The 21,414-nt window shown below is 36.0% G+C and overlaps 1 protein-coding gene across 7 annotated transcripts in view; it reads right to left on the bottom strand.

Moving 5' to 3' along the window:
* The window catches only part of ptprua (protein tyrosine phosphatase receptor type Ua), a 317,746-nt gene that overhangs the window by 107,351 nt on the left and 188,981 nt on the right, over positions 1 to 21,414 (bottom strand). For all 7 annotated transcript variants that reach the window (XM_051872243.1, XM_051872244.1, XM_051872246.1 and 4 more), the window contains exon 6: positions 4,839 to 5,016. In XM_051872243.1, the coding sequence (XP_051728203.1) occupies positions 4,839 to 5,016 (178 nt within the window). The remainder of the gene's footprint in view (positions 1 to 4,838; positions 5,017 to 21,414) is intronic.

The raw sequence follows: 21,414 nt of genomic DNA, 5'->3' as shown, positions 1-21,414 counted from the left end.
TCTCTTTTTTTAGGGGAAGTTTAAATGTGATATTCTGGAAACAATCTAAATTTAGCGGGACCCATCAGGTCGGGAAGAAAATCATTAGAAGCAGATAACAGGTGAACACAGATTGAATTTTAAGCAGGAGTGGGTGTTTGCGAAATAGAACCTTGCGGTAGAGGTCTGCATTCCCGCGGCACCCGATAAGATTTCTTGCTGCGCGGGATTAAATTTTGAATGAAAGGCGGATTGCGGTCAGGTAACTATAGTGTACTTTAGGCGGGAGCGGGTGGTCTGACAATAACCCTGCTTTGACATCAGTGCATCTGTGCTTGAACTTGAAGTCAATAAAACTTTCTGCAGTGGTGGCGTTCACACAGTCACCAGTTCGCTGTCCTGAGAAACCTGGCAAGATATGTTCTTTGCATTAGAGGTCTGCGCGAGTGCACCTTCAGAGAACATTCAACCTTTGTGATCGGATTTTGGAGGAGAGACGTGCTGAAATGGTCGTCAGTCAGCGTCATTCTGTTCTTGCGTGGATGTTAAAAAAGATTTCATTTTGCAGTATAGCTAGTAAGCCAACAGTTTTCGTTTATAATTTTGGCTTAGCCTATAGTTTTGAGGGACATGTTGTAGGCTATTTAATTTAGCCTATTTTTTTTTTCTGTGATATTTAGCCTATTATTCTTTGTGACATTTTTTCTCTGACATTTTTTAGGGTGTTGACAGCATCATAGACAAATAACAAATACAAATCTTGTATATGCAACATTTTATATTTGTTATCCCCAATCACTCTTTCTTTAGGGGAAGTTTAAACGCGAGATTCTGGAAATGATCTTTAGCGGGACCCGTCGGGTCGGGAAGAAAATCACTATATGCGGATAGCGGGTGAACACAGAGTGAATTTTAGGCAGGAGTGGATGTGAATAGAATAGAACCATTGCGGGAGCGGGACGAAAAAAAACAGTCCCGCGCAGACCTCTAGTACCCATCCAAATGAAGGGGAGTGCTACGGAGGCCATACCCTGGCCAAAGGGAGGTAATTTGTGGAAGTACACATAGTCATGGACGATTACGCCAGGAGGTGGCAGACTATGGGCATAAGTGCACCGCAATTGCATGCTCCACCTGTGGAATGTCCACGTAACCCTTGGCGGCCCCACCATCGAAGGTAGTGAGAGTGGAGGAGGCAGAAGAATGGCTTTGGGCAGTAAAAGGGGCCTTCCACGTTTTCTGAACCTCCTCATGCATCTCTGGAAAGAAAGGCAATGGAGTGGCACTGGGCTGTGAACCGTGCTCCGCACCCAGGAACCAATCATCCAACCGCAAGCGCTCGGGACATGGTAGGAGGGTTCCCCTCAAGCCCAATGCCCACAGTTGCCCGGGAAAGCATGGACGTCAACTCTGAATCTGACTCGGCACAAGCAGCCACCCCGGAGGGGGGCAGCTCAGCCCTGACATCCTCTCCAGAGGACGAAAGCCCACTCTCTGATACAGCAATCGACAACAGATCCTCATCCAGAGCACCAAATGAGATATAAGGTGCCTCACGTGAGGGACCCACATCAACATTTGGCAACACAATGGCACATGGCATGCTAAAAGAGTGGGAGGATCGTGGGGGTGGGCCTGACGAAGAAGCTCCCACTGTAACCCTCAGGTCTCCCAGAGTGCTAACCAAACTCGCGGCTCTACTATGAGAAGCAACGGACGGCTGGGTAGCAGCATAGGGGACTCGTGCCTCCATATTAAAAAGGGAGAGTCCGGACCTCAATGCCAACATGGACATGCTCTCGCAGTGAAACATCTTGAAAAAGACGCTGATCTGCCTGTGCTTGCTCTTTTAGGGAAACTGCTCTAAACGGCGAAGCACCGAGGCGTGAAGCGCTGCACTCTCCATGCACAGCAAGCTGGACTGCGCAACAAAATATGAATTAAATGAGTAATGCTGGTCCTATTTATACCCGTATGTCCGAGTAGGTGTGACTCAGCATGCAAATCTCACTGACAAATGTTCATTGGCTCATTTTGTTACCACATGGAGGCTCCCAGGTGAGGTCAATATGGACGTAAAGTTGAACGTGACTGACTGAATGGGAACAATGCTCTTCTGCAAAATGCGTGCAGTTTTGTTTTTAACTGCTAGAGGGACAAAAGTTACATAGTGTACCTTTAATGTATGAACTAACATTAAATAACAATGAGCATAACATTTGATCCAGCATTTAATAACCTTTTCTTAATGTTAGTTCATAAAACTACACTACTGTTTATTGTTAGGTTTGTTAGGTTAACGTGTTATCTCAGGTCCATTAAATAGTATTATTAGTAACATATACAACTTTTGATTTTAATAATGTATTTGTATTGAAAGATTATTAGCCTTAATGCTTTAAAAATATTGTGTTGTTTGTTGATTTAAAAAAAATGTAACCTTATTATAGTGTGTTACTAATATTCTGACAAAAAAGCATCACATTTCAACAACAACAACAAAAAATATTAAGCAGCATAACTATTTTCCACTGTAATAATAAAAAAAAAAAAAAAAAATGGTTCATAAGCACCAAATCATCATATAGGAATGCTTTCTGATGGATGTGACAATAAAGACTGGAGTAATGGCTGCTAAAAATTCTGATTAGCCATCACAGGAACCATTATATTTTAAAATATATTAAAACAATAATAAAAAATATATTAAAATTATAATAGAAAACAGTTATTTTAAACTGTAATAACATTATCATTCTACTTTTAATCAAACAATTATGTATTATTCACATGTGCTTCTAATGGATTACTAAAATGCCAGCAGTTAATCAAAGTTGAAAATCATAATGACTATATAAAAAAAAAAGACTCAGTCAGTATAAATTTTATGAATTTTCAGTTTGAATGTAATGACTCAGTCAACCCCACCCACTCACTGTGTTAAGCAAATCAGAATTTGAGTTTTAAAATGGTAAGTAAAGCGTCATGCCAGTATATCTATTTTGATAGACAGGAAATTGCCTGAATGGAGCAGCACAGCAAATCTGTATGGGTTTGATTTGGCCTATTGCTCTTTTATTCACGCGTGTGTGTGAGTGTGATCAATTTTACACTGTGACGCAAATACAGCACACTTCAGCAGCTAATAATGGAAGTTAAATAATAAAACGAAGTGCGCAATTCACCCCGCCCAAACAGAACACAACAACAGTGATTACTCTTTTTGTTTTGTGGATTTTCAGTGACATTACCTCAGTTCCAGTAGAAACATGAGTCATTCACTCTTTCAATCATGCCACCATCACGAGAGGCACTTGTAGGGAGCAGAATCATTACTAGGGCCATAACGAGGCAGCATGGGGTCATTTGCATAACTGATTGCACCAGTAATTCCGTTATTTTTGGGTGAGATATGTCTCTGCTTGGTGGATATGACCGTAATCAGTCCACCGGTTCTCTCGAGTGCTCTAGTCAAAGAGGTTACAACTCACTCAGGCTTTTGGCTTTTGCTGAAGAGATCTCTAGGTGGGGATGTGATGTTACAGTAAATCAGGGAGACACACTCAGGTGTTGTGTTTTGATTGGATGTTCAGAGGAATCAGAAGATTCCAGAACGTTCTGTGCTTTAAGAAGATAACCTGGTGATTGCAAAGAATAATGGCTGACTGCTAGCCTGATAAAACGGATGATATATGGAATTTGTAATTATTGGCATTGGCCAAAAACTTTTCTTTTCTTAAGTATAAAGTTTGGAATTTATTGTTCATTATTCTAGTAGAGAACTTTCTACTTAGACATAAAAGGGGCCATCTGACATTGATTAAATATTTAATTTAAAACAGCATAATTTAAAGAGTTAGTATACCGAAAAATGTAAATTCTGTCACAATTTATATCATATTATATCTGTCATCATTTGTATTGCCAATGTGTGAACAGCTTGTAATGAAACTTTAAAATCGAGACAATCCCAGACTTCATAGATTATCTATGAAAGCCTGTAGACTAATTTTTATGTGAAGGACTCTGAACTTTGTTGCTGGGAAAATCAAAAGGATGTGATTTTTATGTGCGCTCCTGAGAGCCTTTCTTCCATTCAAACATGAAATGAATGCTTATGCGATGTTCGGGCTAATGCCGACAGAGCCATTACTGTAATGTCAATGTGTCATACAAAGAAAAGGGATTAAATCAAACAGTCTCACATAGTCAGATCTATGGTCTCAAATATACTTTATAATTACACACCTTAGAACATCCGTCAATCAGAATTAAGCATTCATGCAAACACTAAAGCCGAAAATAATTAATTGGTTTGAGTAGGGCACACTCAAATTAAACAATTTGTGCAATCAAATGAACTTTTATGAGTATTTTGAACTTTCTTTTTCTTTTAAGTTCACGAAACTGACACATTTTAAGTAATCTGAATTGTTTGGGCTTAGTTTGAGAACAGGTATAATAAATGTTCTATATTGCCGTACACTTTCAGCAATTGCTATGCAATGCTAATGTTATCAAAGCATTGTGTTACCAATTTACATTTGCTGGGTTAACTAGTATTTCCACTACTAAAATATTTGTTGAGATTACATGATAATTTTAAGTTAAATATATGAATTGATTTACTCAAAAATTTCAAGTTAAGAGCAATTAAAATGTATGAGTACAAAATTGAAAAATGCCAGTTCTGCTTACTTTGAATTTGTTAACTTAAAAAATTTGATGTAACTGATGATGATGTACTTCAATTTTTTGAGTTTTGCCAACTTATTCGGGTTTACAGTGTAGACATATATAACAAATTTTAAGTTATTTATAAAGACCTAGGACATAATTTGAAGGAACATTTGCCATACCTCTGACGATTAGTTCTGCAAAGTTTGACACTGCAGCTCCATATGTTGACTGAGTGATGCATCGGTAGAGGTCCTGCTCTGCACGTTGGGCCCCGCCCACCTGAAACCACGCAACCAATCGACGCTCTCCTACTGATGACGTCACTGAGTATGGTGACATCAGAACACCGTTACGCCTCTGAAAAAGAGAGAGAGGTACGTGATGCAGAATTTATCCTCCATGTGATCTCACTGTCTTGTCAATCTCTATCAAATATATTTACACAAGCAAAAATACTGGATATCCAAAACATTCTGATCATTGAGATACAAGTCATTAACAAATTTATATCAGGTGTCTGCAAATGTTTGGACCACTCTTTTCTTGACCAAAGCAGCATTAAGTTTAATTATGACACAAAAACATAAACACAAGCATTTCCACCAGATTCATGCGTGTCAACAACACTTTTGTGAAAGATTTCCTTCTTTAATATTCATGATTAATAACTCCACAAATCTCTCATTTGGTAGAATGGGAAGGCAAATTCAATCCTGCAAGTGCTTCGAAAATTTAAGATTTATCAAGTAAAGCTGATAGAGCAAAGCCATATATAATAATTGTTATGTTATGACAATTTTTGTAACAGTTTACAAAAAGGTTTTTAGTATCTGCATTAGTTAACATGAACTAACAAATAAAAATTATTTCAAAGCATTAAAGTTAATTAATGTTAATTTCAACATACATAAACTAACTTTAACTAATAGGAGCTTATTGTAAATTATTACCAAAAGTCTCTTTTTACATGCTGTTTTTTTTTGGTTTTTTTTTAGTGTATATATTTTAATGATTTTAAACGAGTGATATACAGAACAGCTGATAGACAATACATGTATTGATATATACAGTGGTGGTCATAGTTATTGGCACCCTTGGTAAATATGATCAAAGATGACTATAAAAATAAATCTGCATTGTTTATCCTTTTGATCTTTAATTCATAAAATTTGCAAAAATCTAACCTTTCATTGAAGGAAAAGAATTGAAAGTGGGGGGAAAATCACTTATGAAATAAATGTTTTTCTCCAAAACATGTTGGCCACAATTATTGGCACCCTTTTATTCAATACTTTTTGCAACCTCCTTTTGCCAAGATAACAGCTCTGAGTCGTCTTCTATAATGCCTGATGAGTTTGGAGAACACCTGACAAGAGATCAGAGACCATTCCTTCATGCAGAATCTCTCCAGATCCTTCAGATTTCCAGATCCATGTTGGTGCTTCTTCTCTTCAGTTCACTCCACTCATTTTCTATAGGGTTCAGGTCAGGGTACTAGGATGGCCATGGCAGAAGCTTCATTTTGTGCTCAGTGACACATTTTTGTGTTGGTTTTGATGTTTGTTTTGGATCATTGTCCCGATGGAAGATCCAACCATGGCCCATTATTGGATTTCTAGCAGAAGTGGTCAGGTTTGGATTTTTTATCTGTTGGTATTTGATAGAATCCATGATACCATGTATCTGAACAAGATCTCCAGGACCTCCAGCAGAAAAATAGGCCCACAACATTAAAGATCCAGCAGTATATTTAACCGTGGGCATGGGGTACTCTTTATCCATGTGTGCACCAAACCCATCTGGTGGGTTTGCTGCCAAAAAGCTCTTTTTTTAGTTTCATCTGACCATAGAAGCCGGTCCCGTTTGAAGTTCCAGTCGTGTCTGACAACTGAATATGCTGGAGATTGTTTCCGGATGAGCGCAGAGGATTTTTCTTGAAACCCTCCTGAACAACTTGTGGGGACGTAGGTGCTGTTTGATCATTTTTTTTTTAGGGTTTCTGAGACTCAAGACTCAACTAATCTCTGCAATTCTCCAGCTGTGATCCTTGGAGAGTCTTTGGCCACTCAAACTCTCCTCCTCAACGCGCATTAGGATGATTTAGACACACGTCCTCTTCCAGGCAGATTTCTAACATCTTTAGTTGATTGGAACTTCTTAATTATTGCCCTGATGGTGAAAATGGATATTTTCAATGCTTTAGCTATTTTCTTACAGCCACTTTCTATTTTGTGAAGCTCAACAATCTTTTGCTGCACATCAGAACTATATTCTTTGGTTTTACTCATTGTGATGAATGATTAAGGGAATTTGGCCTTTCTGTTTCCTCATGTTTATACTCCTGTGGAACAGGAAGTCATGGCTGGACAATTTCATGTTCATGATCACCCTGGTGTGCTATTTTTTTAATTTAAGATTTTTAATTTAGATGTGATTATTTGGTATTAATATCAAATAAAATTATTTTTGTGTTAGGCTACTTCCGTGTTATATTTCCGACTTGAATGCGTAAAATGCGTAAATGCCCCACTCGGAGGTACGAGTTTCAAAGCTGCCATGTTGAAGGCAGTAAAATAACTAAATAAATAAAATAAATGCAATTATTAGTAGTATTTGGTAAGGCAAGGCAATAATGGCAATAATGATCATTATTATAATGACAATAGTATTTCTTAAAGTATGTTCATGGTTTTAAGGGGTTGTCTATCCATGATTTACATTTTTATTTTTTATTTTTATTTTTATTTTTTTTTTGGTGCATAAAGAGCAAAACAAAACTCAAAGCTCTCATAAAGAACTGGCATATATTGATTATGTGTTTAGCTGTAATGATAAAAACCATTGATTTCCTCCATTATTTAAACCTAACTAGCATCTCTGAATAGTCTATAAAATGAGAGAATAAGGGCGGGCAGAAGGTGTCAAGTGCATAAAACTAGTGCTGTATTCAGATAGTGTGATGCAGGTCCCTCAGAAAGCGAAGGAACACATAGTCCCTTCATTCCTTTAAATGCACACACCCTCCAGGTGTTTGGACAAAGCAGTGACTCACACAGGAAGTAATCCCAAAATTCAGAGAACATCAAAGAAAGAGCCTGTCATTCAAAAAAGAGGTTTAAAAAAAAAAAAAAAAAAAAAAAAAAAAAGAAAGAAGAATAGTTTACCCTTCGCTCTGGCATCATTTTAGTATTTCAACTTTAACTTATTTTATTTCAGTTAGGTGCCAAGGCAACATTTCTCATTTTCATTTAAGTTTATTAAGTTTTAGTTTTGAATATTCATTGAATATTTATGTTTTATTTCAGCTTTATTTTAATAGATTTAGTTTTAGTTAACAAGAACAACACATAACAAGAACAACACAAACTTGGAAGACTAGGAATATTGTGCATATGTCATATAGATTATATACTTATTATAGACTATAGAAGTAATATAGACTACTTTTATAATGCGTTTATGGTGTTTTTTTCTTCTTGTTTGCAGCAAAACAGCCCCTGGTCACCATCAGCTTTTATTAGAATGCAAAGACCAGCAGGAACATGGCAAAATACATCCTTTTGTATTCGAAATCAGGATTGGAACAACATGAGGGTGAGTAAATGATGGCAGGATTCACATTTTTGGGAGAACTATTCCTAAATCCCACATAGTTTAAGACATCTAACAACATAACATCCTTTGTTGCCTGAAAATGCACTTTCAACAGCCTTAATCTTTCTTGAATTGCTTTGAAGCATTCGTGATGCTGGCAAAGCAGAAGAGAAAATAAACAGATCACTGAAATGGCTGGCAATTACACAAATGAAGTAAATATCACCATTTTTCGCCTCACCGCACTGTGCCTTATGGCCATGCCAGAGCACCAAAATAAATAATACACATCAATTAAACTGGGAAGCAAACCTTCTAATGTCAGAACGTTTTGAACTATTCCCCTCTGCCTGAGAATATGGAGGCAGAGATTCTGCTAGTGAACAGCGATGTACACAGACAGATGTTTTTTTACTATTTAAACTGCAGTGCAAACATAGCCGAGAGAGAATTTCAGTCCAATGAGGATTTGCTCAAAGCCAAAACAGAATCAAAACAGAAGCTGCAATTAAAGCATTTGAACCGCCATCGCTTGACAAGAGACCTCAGGTTAAATTAATGAACAGGGAAGATGGGCTGTCACTTCCTGTTTGTTGCTGCCGCATGGTTTTGAGTTTGGAGTTCCGTCAAGTTAATTCTTAATCTGTTTTCTCCTTTAAATCAATTTTATAACCAAAAATGTTCTCTTTCTACAGAGGGTGAACACATCCCCGATAGAATTCTATATCAAAAACAATCAGAACGCTTTGATATCGCCCGTTAGCATCACTAGTGTGGTCCCAGCTACTCTCGTTTACACTCTTCTAACAGAAAATTACTGTTTCTCTGTTCTAATGGCAAATATATCGGATGTGTTTCTGCCTTTGAGTGCAGGTGAGGACTTGTTCGAGCTGCACACAGTGCAGATGGAGCTGGAGGCTGTGTTACACTTTCAGATATAAGAAAAAAAGGATCTGTTCCTTACAAACAGATGGATTCTAAAGATTTGGTGTACAGCGAACAAATAAAATGTATGTGATTTGTGAATTTATGTTGTGCTTTGGTGTATCTTATGGTTGTATTGACAGTCGCTGCATAGGAGAAAACGCCTTCTGTGTCGCACAGCAAACAAACTAAATATTACAAAATGGTTAAACAATTACAGAAATGTTATTCATTTTAAAGTTTCAAAGTGTAGACTTGTTACATTTATTAACATTATGTAATCCTCCGAAATGAGTTTCACGAACAGAAATATTATTTCATATAAAGTAGATGAGTAAACTGCATTCAATAAATTCGACTAAAAACATGTATTGATATGACAACTGAATACAACAGATTTAAAACATTAATGCCACGATTTTAATATTAATACATGGGAATTCATACACACTTGGATACGCAAATGATTTACATTTATTGCTGTTAATACGCAAGTATTTTTTACGTTTTAGTGCTGTAAATACGTCAATACAGTACGTTTTTGTGTGCATGAAAACGTAAGTAAATGTATGTGTGGTAGAACCACACTTTGCGTAAAAATATACACATATTCTCATGAGATCACGTTGACTGATCACTACATTGTAACATGCGTACTGCTGATCTCTGCCATATCGCTTCGCGTTATCGACCAGGTAGAACAATTATCCCAACCACTAAAGACAGATTCACAAATAACAAGTAACAGCGCAGAGTAAATATGATTTATTCAGTTATTCACAGATATTCCAGTCCATATTCGGTTATTCCAGATATTGGATCTTCCAGTCCATGGCAGCTCTCTGTATCTCATTCTCATTTCCGTATTTTCAAAATGGTGTGTTGCGTTTGGTTAAGACACATGTATCTGTCATGTCAAACCTGACACTAAATCTTAACATGCTATTTTGAATCTGCACTGAATCTGAATCTTAAGTTCTACATTTTAGTTAGTAAAGTACATTTGTTATACAGGCACACTTGCAATAACTGCAGTGTAAGTGCAAGTTAAATGTGCTTACGTAAAACTGTAACAGCCTTATTAGGTATCATTTAAATGCATATGCTGGTTGTTAGCGATAACTGATATAAGAAAAGATCAGTGTGAAGTGTTTCGCCTGTGGTGAGGATTTGAAGAAGACATTAACTATAATAATTAAAGGCTGGGAGCATGTGAGTCTCATGTGATATGTGTGTATATGTGTGTGTGTGCGTGTGTGTGTGCGTGCGTTTTTGTGACATATCAGGACACAAATTTGTATAATGACATGGGTATGACATAGGTATTACAAGGAGAGGGTGACTTATGAAGACATTACATTGTCCCCATTTTTCAAAAGGCTTATAAATCATACAGAATGAGTTTTTTTGAGAAAGTAAAAATGTGCAGAGTTTCCTATGATGGGTAGGTTTAAGTGTAAGGTTGGTGTAGGGCGACAGAAAATGTTATTTATTTTATGTTATTTACCTGTGCTGACTTGTGTATAATAGCATGTTGTGTGTAGGAAAGAGCTTTTGCACAAGACTCTATTTTACAACATTAAGTCCCTCGGGTCGGCGGTCACGCCGGCGATACCACCTCGGTTTTTTTCTTACCAGTGTGAAAGAGACTCAAAATACTCTGTCAATGTTGCACATACAATTAAGAGTTATACACCATTTAATCTGTGGAATATCTTCTTTTATTTGTGTACACTCAGAGTAAAAACAAAATGTTGTGCTTTTTGCAAAATAAAGAAAACTAACATGATGCGTGATCTGTCGTCTCCCTCTGAACGAAGTCCAATCTGATAGTTCTCAGAAAATGAACTGTAACTTAGTGAATACTAATCACAAAAAAATTAGACTTATGTCTAAAGAAACATTGAAATGTCAGGTTTTAAATCGTGTAAGTCAAATCGAAAACAAAAATTCTGTGTTTATGTAATCTGTATGAAAAGAGACACATGTCAGAAGTCTGTGATTCAGCTCATTATCCACTAATGCGGCCACGCCCACGGAGCGAGCGCTATTCAGACGCAAATTCTGAGGCAATACATGTATACATCGTCTCAATTGTGTATTTATTGTCCTGAAAAGTGTTTATCTGTATGTTAAAGCCATGGTTAGAGACCTCTGGAAGACATGCCATTAGTTCCTGGAATGTCCTGTTCTTCTTTAGATTAATTTGTGCACAGAGCGCCCTCCGGCTGCAAGTATGAATTGAAAACACAGTATCCAGCGTTCATAGTGATGACAATAAATATTGAATAAATATTACTCCTCTGTATAGAAAATTGACATAAACATACGAGAATCCATCAATATTTCTCCAAATGTGCATGCTTTTAAGCTAAAAGGCTATATGAAATGCCACAGAGGTAACATGAATGTTCAGACACTTTGCATCACAGAAATACACTATATTTTAAAGTATATAATAGAATACCATTATTTTAAATTGTAATAAAATTTTACAGTATTGCTGTTTTTTTCTGTATGTTTGATATACACCATGATGAGCTTGAGACATGATCACAGAGGGTTTTTTCACAGCCTACCTGACTGAAAGGCCTCATTATTATGCAGGTCATTAGAGGTCTTTATGTGATTCTTTTGTCTTCTCAGGTGTGAATTACCTCATTATTCATGATGATTCACGCCTATTAGATACTGTGTTTCTTGACAAAAAGTGTCTTACAAAAACTAAATCAATATATTGTTTTATATGAACGAGTAGGCAGGATAATTTTTATATCATTTTGAAGCAAAAACTCTAGTCTACAACCTCCAATACCCAGAATTTAATATATTTTTTTTGGCTTTATTTCAGTGACTTAAGTTTTTTGTTTTTTCAATAACCACGCATAAATGTTATTCCTTCAAAAACACAAACATGTACATACATGTTCCTCACATATTATTGTAGCCTAGTTTGTGCTGAATACAGTGTAATGACACTTTTTCCATTAATATGTTTATGAACAACTGAAAAAAGCACAAATGTCAGGGCATGTCAAAACTTCTCCAGGGCCCCGAAAATCCTCAGACCCCAGAGGGTTAAAAGTGAGCTCACGATGCAAAAACAACGGTGTTGGCCAAATTCTAGAATGCAGATAAGTCAATCCCATAAACAGTGAATAAACAATTCAAGATGGCAGATAGAGTTAAGAGAAGTGTTGGTTAAAATTTGCTTATATTTTATGCAATACTTGCATGAATAGATTTAAAACTGTTAAATCAAATCAAATAAAAAAATCACCAGTACACATGCTTTGTATTTTGAGTATGTAGACTGTTTCATATCACAGGGTTCCATCATAATTAGGATGTGGCCTTAGAAGGAAGCTGCCTATATTGAGAGTATATGCAGTAGCAAAGAGGTTTAGCTTCAGCTCACAAGGAACAGAGTGTCATCCTCTGTTTTGAAACAATTTTTCCAATTGGATTTGCATACAAAAGAACTAGTGCATTGGAAAGAAACGAAAAAAATAATGGAAAAAAATTGGAAAAACAACAACAACAAAAAAGTCCTCGTAACTAAAGCCTGGGGACTCACGCTTGTTGCTAAAAACTCAAAAATGCAAAAGGGCCCCCAGCAATTTCATTCATCCAGAAAGTGTTTCAGATGTTTAAGCACAGAACTATATAAATAGAGGATCCAGTCAATGATGGAGTAAGAAATCAGGCCCCGTCCACACGGAGACGAGTTTAGCTGTAAAAAAATGTTGTATCCTATCCACCTTATTCCTGACTAGCCTACTGCGTTTCGAATTATGGGTTGCACTTCCGGTTTGGGGAACTTCCATTTATAAAGACTGAAACAAATCTTTTCAAATCATAAGGTTGCCCTACAAATAAAGCTTATCTGTCAGTTTGACTGAATGAGCTGTCAATTTTTCTTTCATGTTTTATTTTCAGACATTATGAGAATAACGTAAAGCTTGGTATTTTAATGTAACATGTTATAAGAAGAATATCTATGGCAAGAGCTATTTTCAGTCGCTGCTTTTTATCCTCGTGATTATTTTCTTTTGTCCCTTTGCATACCGCTGTAATAGTATGAAAAACGATAACATATACTGCACATTTGTGGTCTGTTCTCCCGATATATTTTACGACATATCCCATTAATAATTCACTGGAATGCACAAAGAATCTCTCGTTTTTCTCCTCAAAGCCTCACGTCTCTTTCCAGGTTTGTTTTCACAGGTAAATACAATTTATTATCTGTAAATGTTATGGAAATCACTTTGAAATAATATCACGCAATGCTGAAGTTCATGAACATTTTTTATTAAGGCAACGTATATTACATAATACAGATATATATCACTATAGTTATATTTAACCCGTCCATTATTGCTGTGGAAAGAATCACGCTTTTTCATGGCCTGTTGAAAGTACCTTGTTGATGCTTTTACATATCCTTTTAAATATCCTTTTAATGTTCGTTGGTTGAGGGGTGAGTAGAATAATGTCATCTCATTGTGCCAGTTAAAAAAAAAACAAAAAAAAACGTATTATTGCGTTCATAGAGCGAGCCTTTCACTGAATGTTTATAGCTTAACGGAAGTTGCACCCATAATTCGCGCAAAGCGTCATGAAGCGTAGGAATAAGGTGGATAGGCATTTTGTCCAGATGGATCCGGCGTTTTCAGAAGATGAAACCGCTATTTTTTGAATCCGGGTCCCAGAGTGGATAAATCTGAAAACGACGCCCTTGCATTTTCGTGTGTACAGCCAATCTGTATACTTTGTGAAACGATGATGTCATCACCCCATGTGTCGACCCTGGTCAGACACCGCTAACAGCACAAAACAGCAACAACAACAACAACAATAGCTGGCTACATGCTTGTGTTCATGCTGCAGAAGCTACCGAGGCTAAAGCTTTATTAAAAGAAAGCTTTATTTCTAAGCTTTACTAAAGTTGGTATACAGCGCGCAAGGTTTATGCGCATGCTCCAGGTCTTATTGTTTGTTTTTATTGTATCTCTATTGCAGAATTACAGCGCCACATACTGATCTGGCATGTATACTACATCGTTTTGAGTCGTTTCAGTGGTTTCGTGTGTACGCAGATATTTCTTGAGATGAGGGGAAAAAAGATCGGATAGGGAAAGCTCTGGCTTCGTGTGGATGTAGCCTCAGTGTTAGTTCAAGACCACTTCGACCACCTGGAGAGACAGATTATACACTGGGACAAAGAAAATGGAGCTTCAGTAAAGAGAAAACTGCCATTAAAACAGTATGTGATTGATGTTGAAGGTTAGATGCTTTTTTAATCAAATGGCTGATAATTTATTGAGGGGCTTTTCGTGTATTTGCCATGTGTCATACAGATTTTATTATTATAACAAAGGAATTAGATGTGTAACACTTTGAGATCTAAGAAATCCAACTTTAAGCAGATTGTCTTTCTCTTTTGGAAATGTGGCACTGCAATTTTGTCCAGTCAAATACTCTATAAATGTAAATGTGAAAGTAGCACCAGGCTACCAAATATGGGACTAAATATTGATTTGAGAGGAATCCTATTCCCATACAGTATTTTAATCCTATAAAGGCTACTGTATCATATTTGATACACTTTCTTTTTTTTTCTTTTTTTTTTTTTTTTGATCAAAATCCTATTTTACACAGTCTACTGCATGCATTATGTTGTCTGATTGATAGTTCTGTAGCATGTGGACCAGACACACAATTATTCATTTTATTTAATGAATAATCCAGAAACTCTCCCTCACAAGTTCTGCTAACCCATCCCCCACAACATGTTTGGTATCAATGGACTCCAACTTTCGTTTCCCATTTGGTAATTTATGTTACATGCTGCTAACTCTGTGGCACATTAGTATTATAAGAATCTTTAATAGTTTCTTCTCCATCTGGACCTTAAAAGCCAGCACACAATGCTCCTCAACAGCTAAAGGCATTTTGCAAGTATCGTACATTTGAACACTAAACAGCGATTTAGTATTAACTTGTGAACCACCTTTGTTAGCAAAGGTGCTTTATTACTGAGAACACTGATGGTCATTTTCCAGCTTGTTTTTGACTATCTCCCTAGCTCCTCCTTTTTCCCACTTCTGGTTTCACTCTATCATTTATCCTTTTATCCATGTATGCGTGACTGTTGTGTATGTATGTATGTGTTTGTTAGTTTAGTTATGTGTTCATGATTTAGTTAATAAAACTTATGCACAATACATATTTGGTTCTGACCCTCTGTCTGCAATAGATTGCCTCTTAAATGATCAGATCTTATTACCAGCTCTGTAAATGCTTATTACAAAGCACTGTAAATGCTAAGAAATAATTATTTTTCTGTGGACATGAAAAATACCATTCTCTTAGAATTAATTAATAATCAATACTGAGTGTTCACAGGATGAACTGATTTATTGATTGTAATTTTAATGTATCTACATCAAGTTAATCTGATTAACTGATTCAAATATTCATAATTGACCATAATTAATCATCATAATGAGTTATGGATAATTATTAATATTCCCTCTTTGAGTTAATTCGCTACAGTTCATAAGTTTTTAGCAAGTAAAATGTCTTTTATATAATTGTAAATCATCCCCCTTCAGGTCGTGGTACATAACTTTTTGCTGTGAAATACAAAAATAAGAATAATTTACATTGTTTGTAATATTTAAAAATGAATACTTAGGTTTACTTGATATACTTGTTTATCCATACATCACTTTTGCCCCCCACAATAAAAACTACAGAGCAGAGCAGTCTGCTATACTGTTGTAAAGATCTCAGTTGATTTACATTAAAATCGGAATTTCATCTTTTTGACCATATCAATATCAGCAATTGCACCAAACTGCAAATTTTCCTAGAGTATGAGCTCCAAATTCTCACTGTATCATACGAGCCATTAAACACTGTAAACCCGAGTAAGTTGGCAAAACTTATGCATAAGTTGGCATAACCAAAGGTAATCGGTTACATCAAAATTTTAAGTTAAGAAATCCAAAGTTTAAGTAAGCAGAAATGGCTCATACATTATTGTTGTACTCATACATTTTAATTGCTCTTAACTTGAAAATTTGAGTAAGCTACATTAACTTAAAATATCATGTAATCTCAACTTATATTTTTAGTAATGGAAATTTGACTAGCTTTAACTGGCTAATTCAAGAAATGCTAACTTGCTAACTGCTAAAAAAAATAAATAAATAAAATAGCATACCAAATTGCTAATGAGTACAGCAATATAATTGAACATACATTTACATATATCTGTTCTTAAACCAAGCTCATGCGCCACACCTTCCACTTAAATAGAAATCCCAGTCCAGTTTCAGTTAAATTTAAGTTTGTCTAAATTAAAAGAAACAAGTACATAAAACTCAAAACAATGAAACAATTTAGATTACTTAAAATGTGTCAGTTTTGTGAACTCAAAAGAAAAAGAAAGTTCTAAATACTCATGAAAGTTAATTTGATTGAACTAATTTGTTTAATTTAAGTTTACCCTACTCAAACTAATTAAATATTTTGAGCATTAGGGTTTACAGTGAAGCCTATTGTATCAAATACAATACTCTCTCTCTCTCTCTCTCTCTCTCTATATATATATATATATATATATATACAAACCCGATTCCAAAAAAGTTGGGACACTGTACAAATTGTGAATAAAAAAGGAATGCAATAATTTACAAATCTCATAAACTTATATTTTATTCACAATAGAATATAGATAACATATCAAATGTTGAAAGTGAGACATTTTGAAATGTCATGCCAAATATTGGCTCATTTTGGATTTCATGAGAGCTACACATTCCAAAAAAGTTGGGACAGGTGGCAATAAGAGGCCGGAAAAGTTAAATGTACATATAAGGAACAGCTGGAGGACCAATTTGCAACTTATTAGGTCAATTGGCAACATGATTGGGTATAAAAAGAGCCTCTCAGAGTGGCAGTGTCTCTCAGAAGTCAAGATGGGCAGAGAATCACCAATTCCCCCAATGCTGTGGCGAAAAATAGTGGAGCAATATCAGAAAGGAGTTTCTCAGAGAAAAATTGCAAAGAGTTTGAAGTTATCATCATCTACAGTGCATAATATCATCCAAAGATTCAGAGAATCTGGAACAATCTCTGTGCGTAAGGGTCAAGGCCGGAAAACCATACTGGATGCCCGTGATCTTCGGGCCATTAGACGGCACTGCATAACATACAGGAATGCTACTGTAATGGAAATCACAACATGGGCTCAGGAATACTTCCAGAAAACATTGTCGGTGAACACAATCCACCGTGCAATTTGTCGTTGCCGGCTAAAGCTCTATAGGTCAAAAAAGAAGCCTTATCTAAACATGATCCAGAAGCGCAGGCGTTTTCTCTGGGCCAAGGCTCATTTAAAATGGACTGTGGCAAAGTGGAAAACTGTTCTGTGGTCAGACGAATCAAATTTTGAAGTTCTTTTTGGAAACCTGGGACGCCATGTCATCCGGACTAAAGAGGTCAAGGACAACCCAAGTTGTTATCAGCGCTCAGTTCAGAAGCCTGCATCTCTGATGGTATGGGGTTGCATGAGTGCGTGTGGCATGGGCAGCTTACACATCTGGAAAGGCACCATCAATGCTGAAAGGTATATCCAAGTTCTAGAACAACATATGCTCCCATCCAGACGTCGTCTCTTTCAGGGAAGACCTTGCATTTTCCAACATGACAATGCCAGACCACATACTGCATCAATTACAACATCATGGCTGCGTAGAAGAAGGATCTGGGTACTGAAATGGCCAGCCTGCGGTCCAGATCTTTCACCCATAGAAAACATTTGGCGCATCATAAAGAGGAAGATGTGACAAAGAGGACCTAAGACAGTTGAGCAACTAGAAGCCTGTATTAGACAAGAATGGGACAACATTCCTATTCCTAAACTTGAGCAACTTGTCTCCTCAGTCCCCACACGTTTGCAGAATGTTATAAAAAGAAGAGGGGATGCCACACAGTGGTAAACATGGCCTTGTCCCAACTTTTTTGAGATGTGTTGATGCCATGAAATTTAAAATCAATGTATTTTTCCCTTAAAATGATGCATTTTCTCAGTTTAAACATTTGATATGTCACCTATGTTGTATTCTGAATAAAATATTGAAATTTGAAACTTCCACATCATTGCATTCCTTTTTTATTCACAATTTGTACAGTGTCCCAACTTTTTTGGAATCGGGTTTGTATATATATATATATATATATATATATATATATATATATATATATATATATTTTTTTTTTTTTTTTTTTTTTTTTTTTTTCAGAGAAATTTTGTGAGTTATGTCAAGACAATCATCCACAAACAATTATCCAAGGATTCTACATAAAACAGCTGATTAGAGAATGTGGAAGTTGAAAGAAAATACTCAGTGGTTGAAAGTTGCTAAAACTTTTACTATGCATGTGAATGCAAATCTGAACAAATTATAAAGAATACAAAATGCTTGCTGGCTCAGGGAGAGATCATATCTACAAGATTTAAAATATTTATATAGACATGTCAAGTAGCAGAAAATGTGCAAGATTCTGTATCTCTGTTGATTTTACTCTTGTCAAGCTCTGATTTCTGAGAGACGTGCAGATACGGCAACGTGGCTGTTTGATTTGCGGCCGTACTGCACTCATTTCATAGAGTTTACACTCATTTGTGTATTATATTGTACAAGGTTTAAAACATTTAAATAGACATATCAAGTAGTAGAAAATAAGTATTATGTAGTAGGCTTATTTTAATTTATATTACTCCTGACAGGCTCTAATTTCTGAGAGATGTGCAGAGATGGCAATGCAGTTATTGATTTGCAATCATTGTGCTCATTTCATTCATAGTGTTTGTGCGCATTCACTCATTACTATGTACTGATTTTAGAGGTTTATTTAGCTATAATATCATGCTATCCTCTGGCTCACCTGTTATCCAGAAAATAAGAGAAGTGTCTGACGAATAGCCTACTTTTCCTATATTATTTGTTAAAATTCGTTATTCATTTTGAAGCCAATTCTCCATGCCTTTCAGAATAAGGTATTCGGCTTCTGGCACATCCCTACCAAACAGTATTTGTTTGATCTTATAATAGCTGAAATAAATAATAGTTTGAACACATCAAATGATATATAATGAGTCATGGACATTTGCTTGCTTGTTTAAATGTTCTGTCATGCTATAACAGACAAATATGACATTATGGTAATCAAATTTAAATGTTATTAATTAAAATAGATTTTCAGCAATTGAAAATATTATGACAAAGTTGTGATAATGTTGCATGATTTTAATTGCTGGATTCAGCCATAGCCAACATCACTATGTTTGTGTATGTGTGTGTGTGTGTGTGTGTGTGTGTGTGGTTGGTTAGGGGCAATGTAGACAATTAATGTGCTTAAAATGACCTACTTTTCATGCTGTGATCACTTTATGTTAAGATAATGGTTTATCTTGCATATCTAATAGTTTTCACTCAAAAGAATATGAGACTTGAACCACAATTGCTTTATTCATAGAAAGGGCTATTCATACTGTTTTATATAACTACAAAGAATGCTTTAGGTATAAACCTTTAGGGAAAAAATTGAAAAAATACTCTGTGTACCTTTAACACCAAACAACTAGTGTCATGCACTGCTTCTGAATTTCCAGAGTAGATTTTCAATTTGCTGTAGCTTGCTTTAATACTGGACTGTTCTAACACAACCAAGTTCAGACTTGTGTGACCTTTCCAGAGTAATAGAATTATACCGAACCTCTCAACAACATAAATAAGAGAGTGAAATAGTTGTAAAACAAGAATCCACATGACCTGGGGTGAGACCTCTGCTCTAATACCAAACATAAAAACTGAAAGAAAGAACAGATCCATTATAGAGAGCTTTTGCTGGGGATCGGCCTGATAGGGGGCGTTCACACTGGATTCATTCTTGTGTTCAAAAACAGCGCATTACAATGGAACACAATCCCACGGTTTTAGAGAGCAGTTTTACAGTTTTTAAAAACATTCTTAAACACAGCTCTTGAAACTATGGCTCCATTTCTCAAAACTCTACACACAAAACCACAAAATGTCACACATTTCTTGAAAAAGCAAACACTTCATTCGAAACTATTTGAACTCTTCTAACAATGGTATTTTTGCATAGTAACTATACACACAAACATAAAATGATTAGCCATGTGCACGCCAAACTACACAGATGTGAATAATATTATCTTGTGTTTTTTGCTTGTTCATAGTGTAGTGGAGTGCACAGGAGTTTGTCATAGCACTCGCACATACACGTGCACAAATACACTGTATATACAGTATGTACGCACAACTGATGAATTTTAACACAGTTATGGAACTGAAGTGAATCAATACTGAACTCACTTGAGCTGAAGAATGACACTATTGGCTTGTTAGAGCTGTTTTACAGCAGAATTTGAAATAGCAAACTGAGTTTAAAGCATATAATGTGCTTGTAGTTTTGCAGACTTGAAGATTAGGTATATGAGTGAATGGTTTCATTGAGTGGGCCTCAAGTACCACTTTTAGTGTCGAAGGAATTAAAAAAAAAAAAAAAAAAACTGTATTTTTTTTTTACATTTTCTAACTTGACATGCTGTCAAAATTGCCGCACATTGTGTGCGAGACAGCGGTGAGGTGAGTCATAGGAAAGACACAATACAGTGACTATAGAGTGCACTATAGAGTGGATTTTTTTTTTTTTTTTAGGAAAAAAAAAAAAATAGAATGCAAAAATGTCTCTTAAGAGGTGCCACACTGAAAGCTCAAGATTTAGTTGGTTAGCATGGTGGCTGTTATAAATGTGAAATTAAATTTCTATGCCTTTGAAATCACAACTCATTTTGCTCACTAGTGGTTTTGGACTGTGCAACTATTGTGGTGCAACCAGCCAAAAATCATAGCCATGACATCACTTTCCAGTTGCTGTAAAGCAATTATGTGGCATTTGTAGCTAAGGTTATTGCCTCAAAATATTCTGTGGTCCATGAGCAAAGATGGCAGATTTCAAATTGCTTCTAGGAGGCCCTGCACCAGACAAGCAACTGCCATTGAGATTTATGAGAATGTTAATGGGTATCTCCACATATTATAGACTTATTAGTTTCACCATAACTGGATGCGAAAAGGGAATACTAGATAAAATTCCGCAAGAAGATTCTGTGTGGTGAGCTGTAATTGAATT

This window comes from Ctenopharyngodon idella, chromosome 19 (assembly GCF_019924925.1).
Source record: "Ctenopharyngodon idella isolate HZGC_01 chromosome 19, HZGC01, whole genome shotgun sequence".
Lineage (NCBI taxonomy): Eukaryota > Metazoa > Chordata > Actinopteri > Cypriniformes > Xenocyprididae > Ctenopharyngodon > Ctenopharyngodon idella.
Note: the sequence above shows the minus strand (reverse complement) of the source record. Positions and strands in the feature narration are given on the sequence as shown.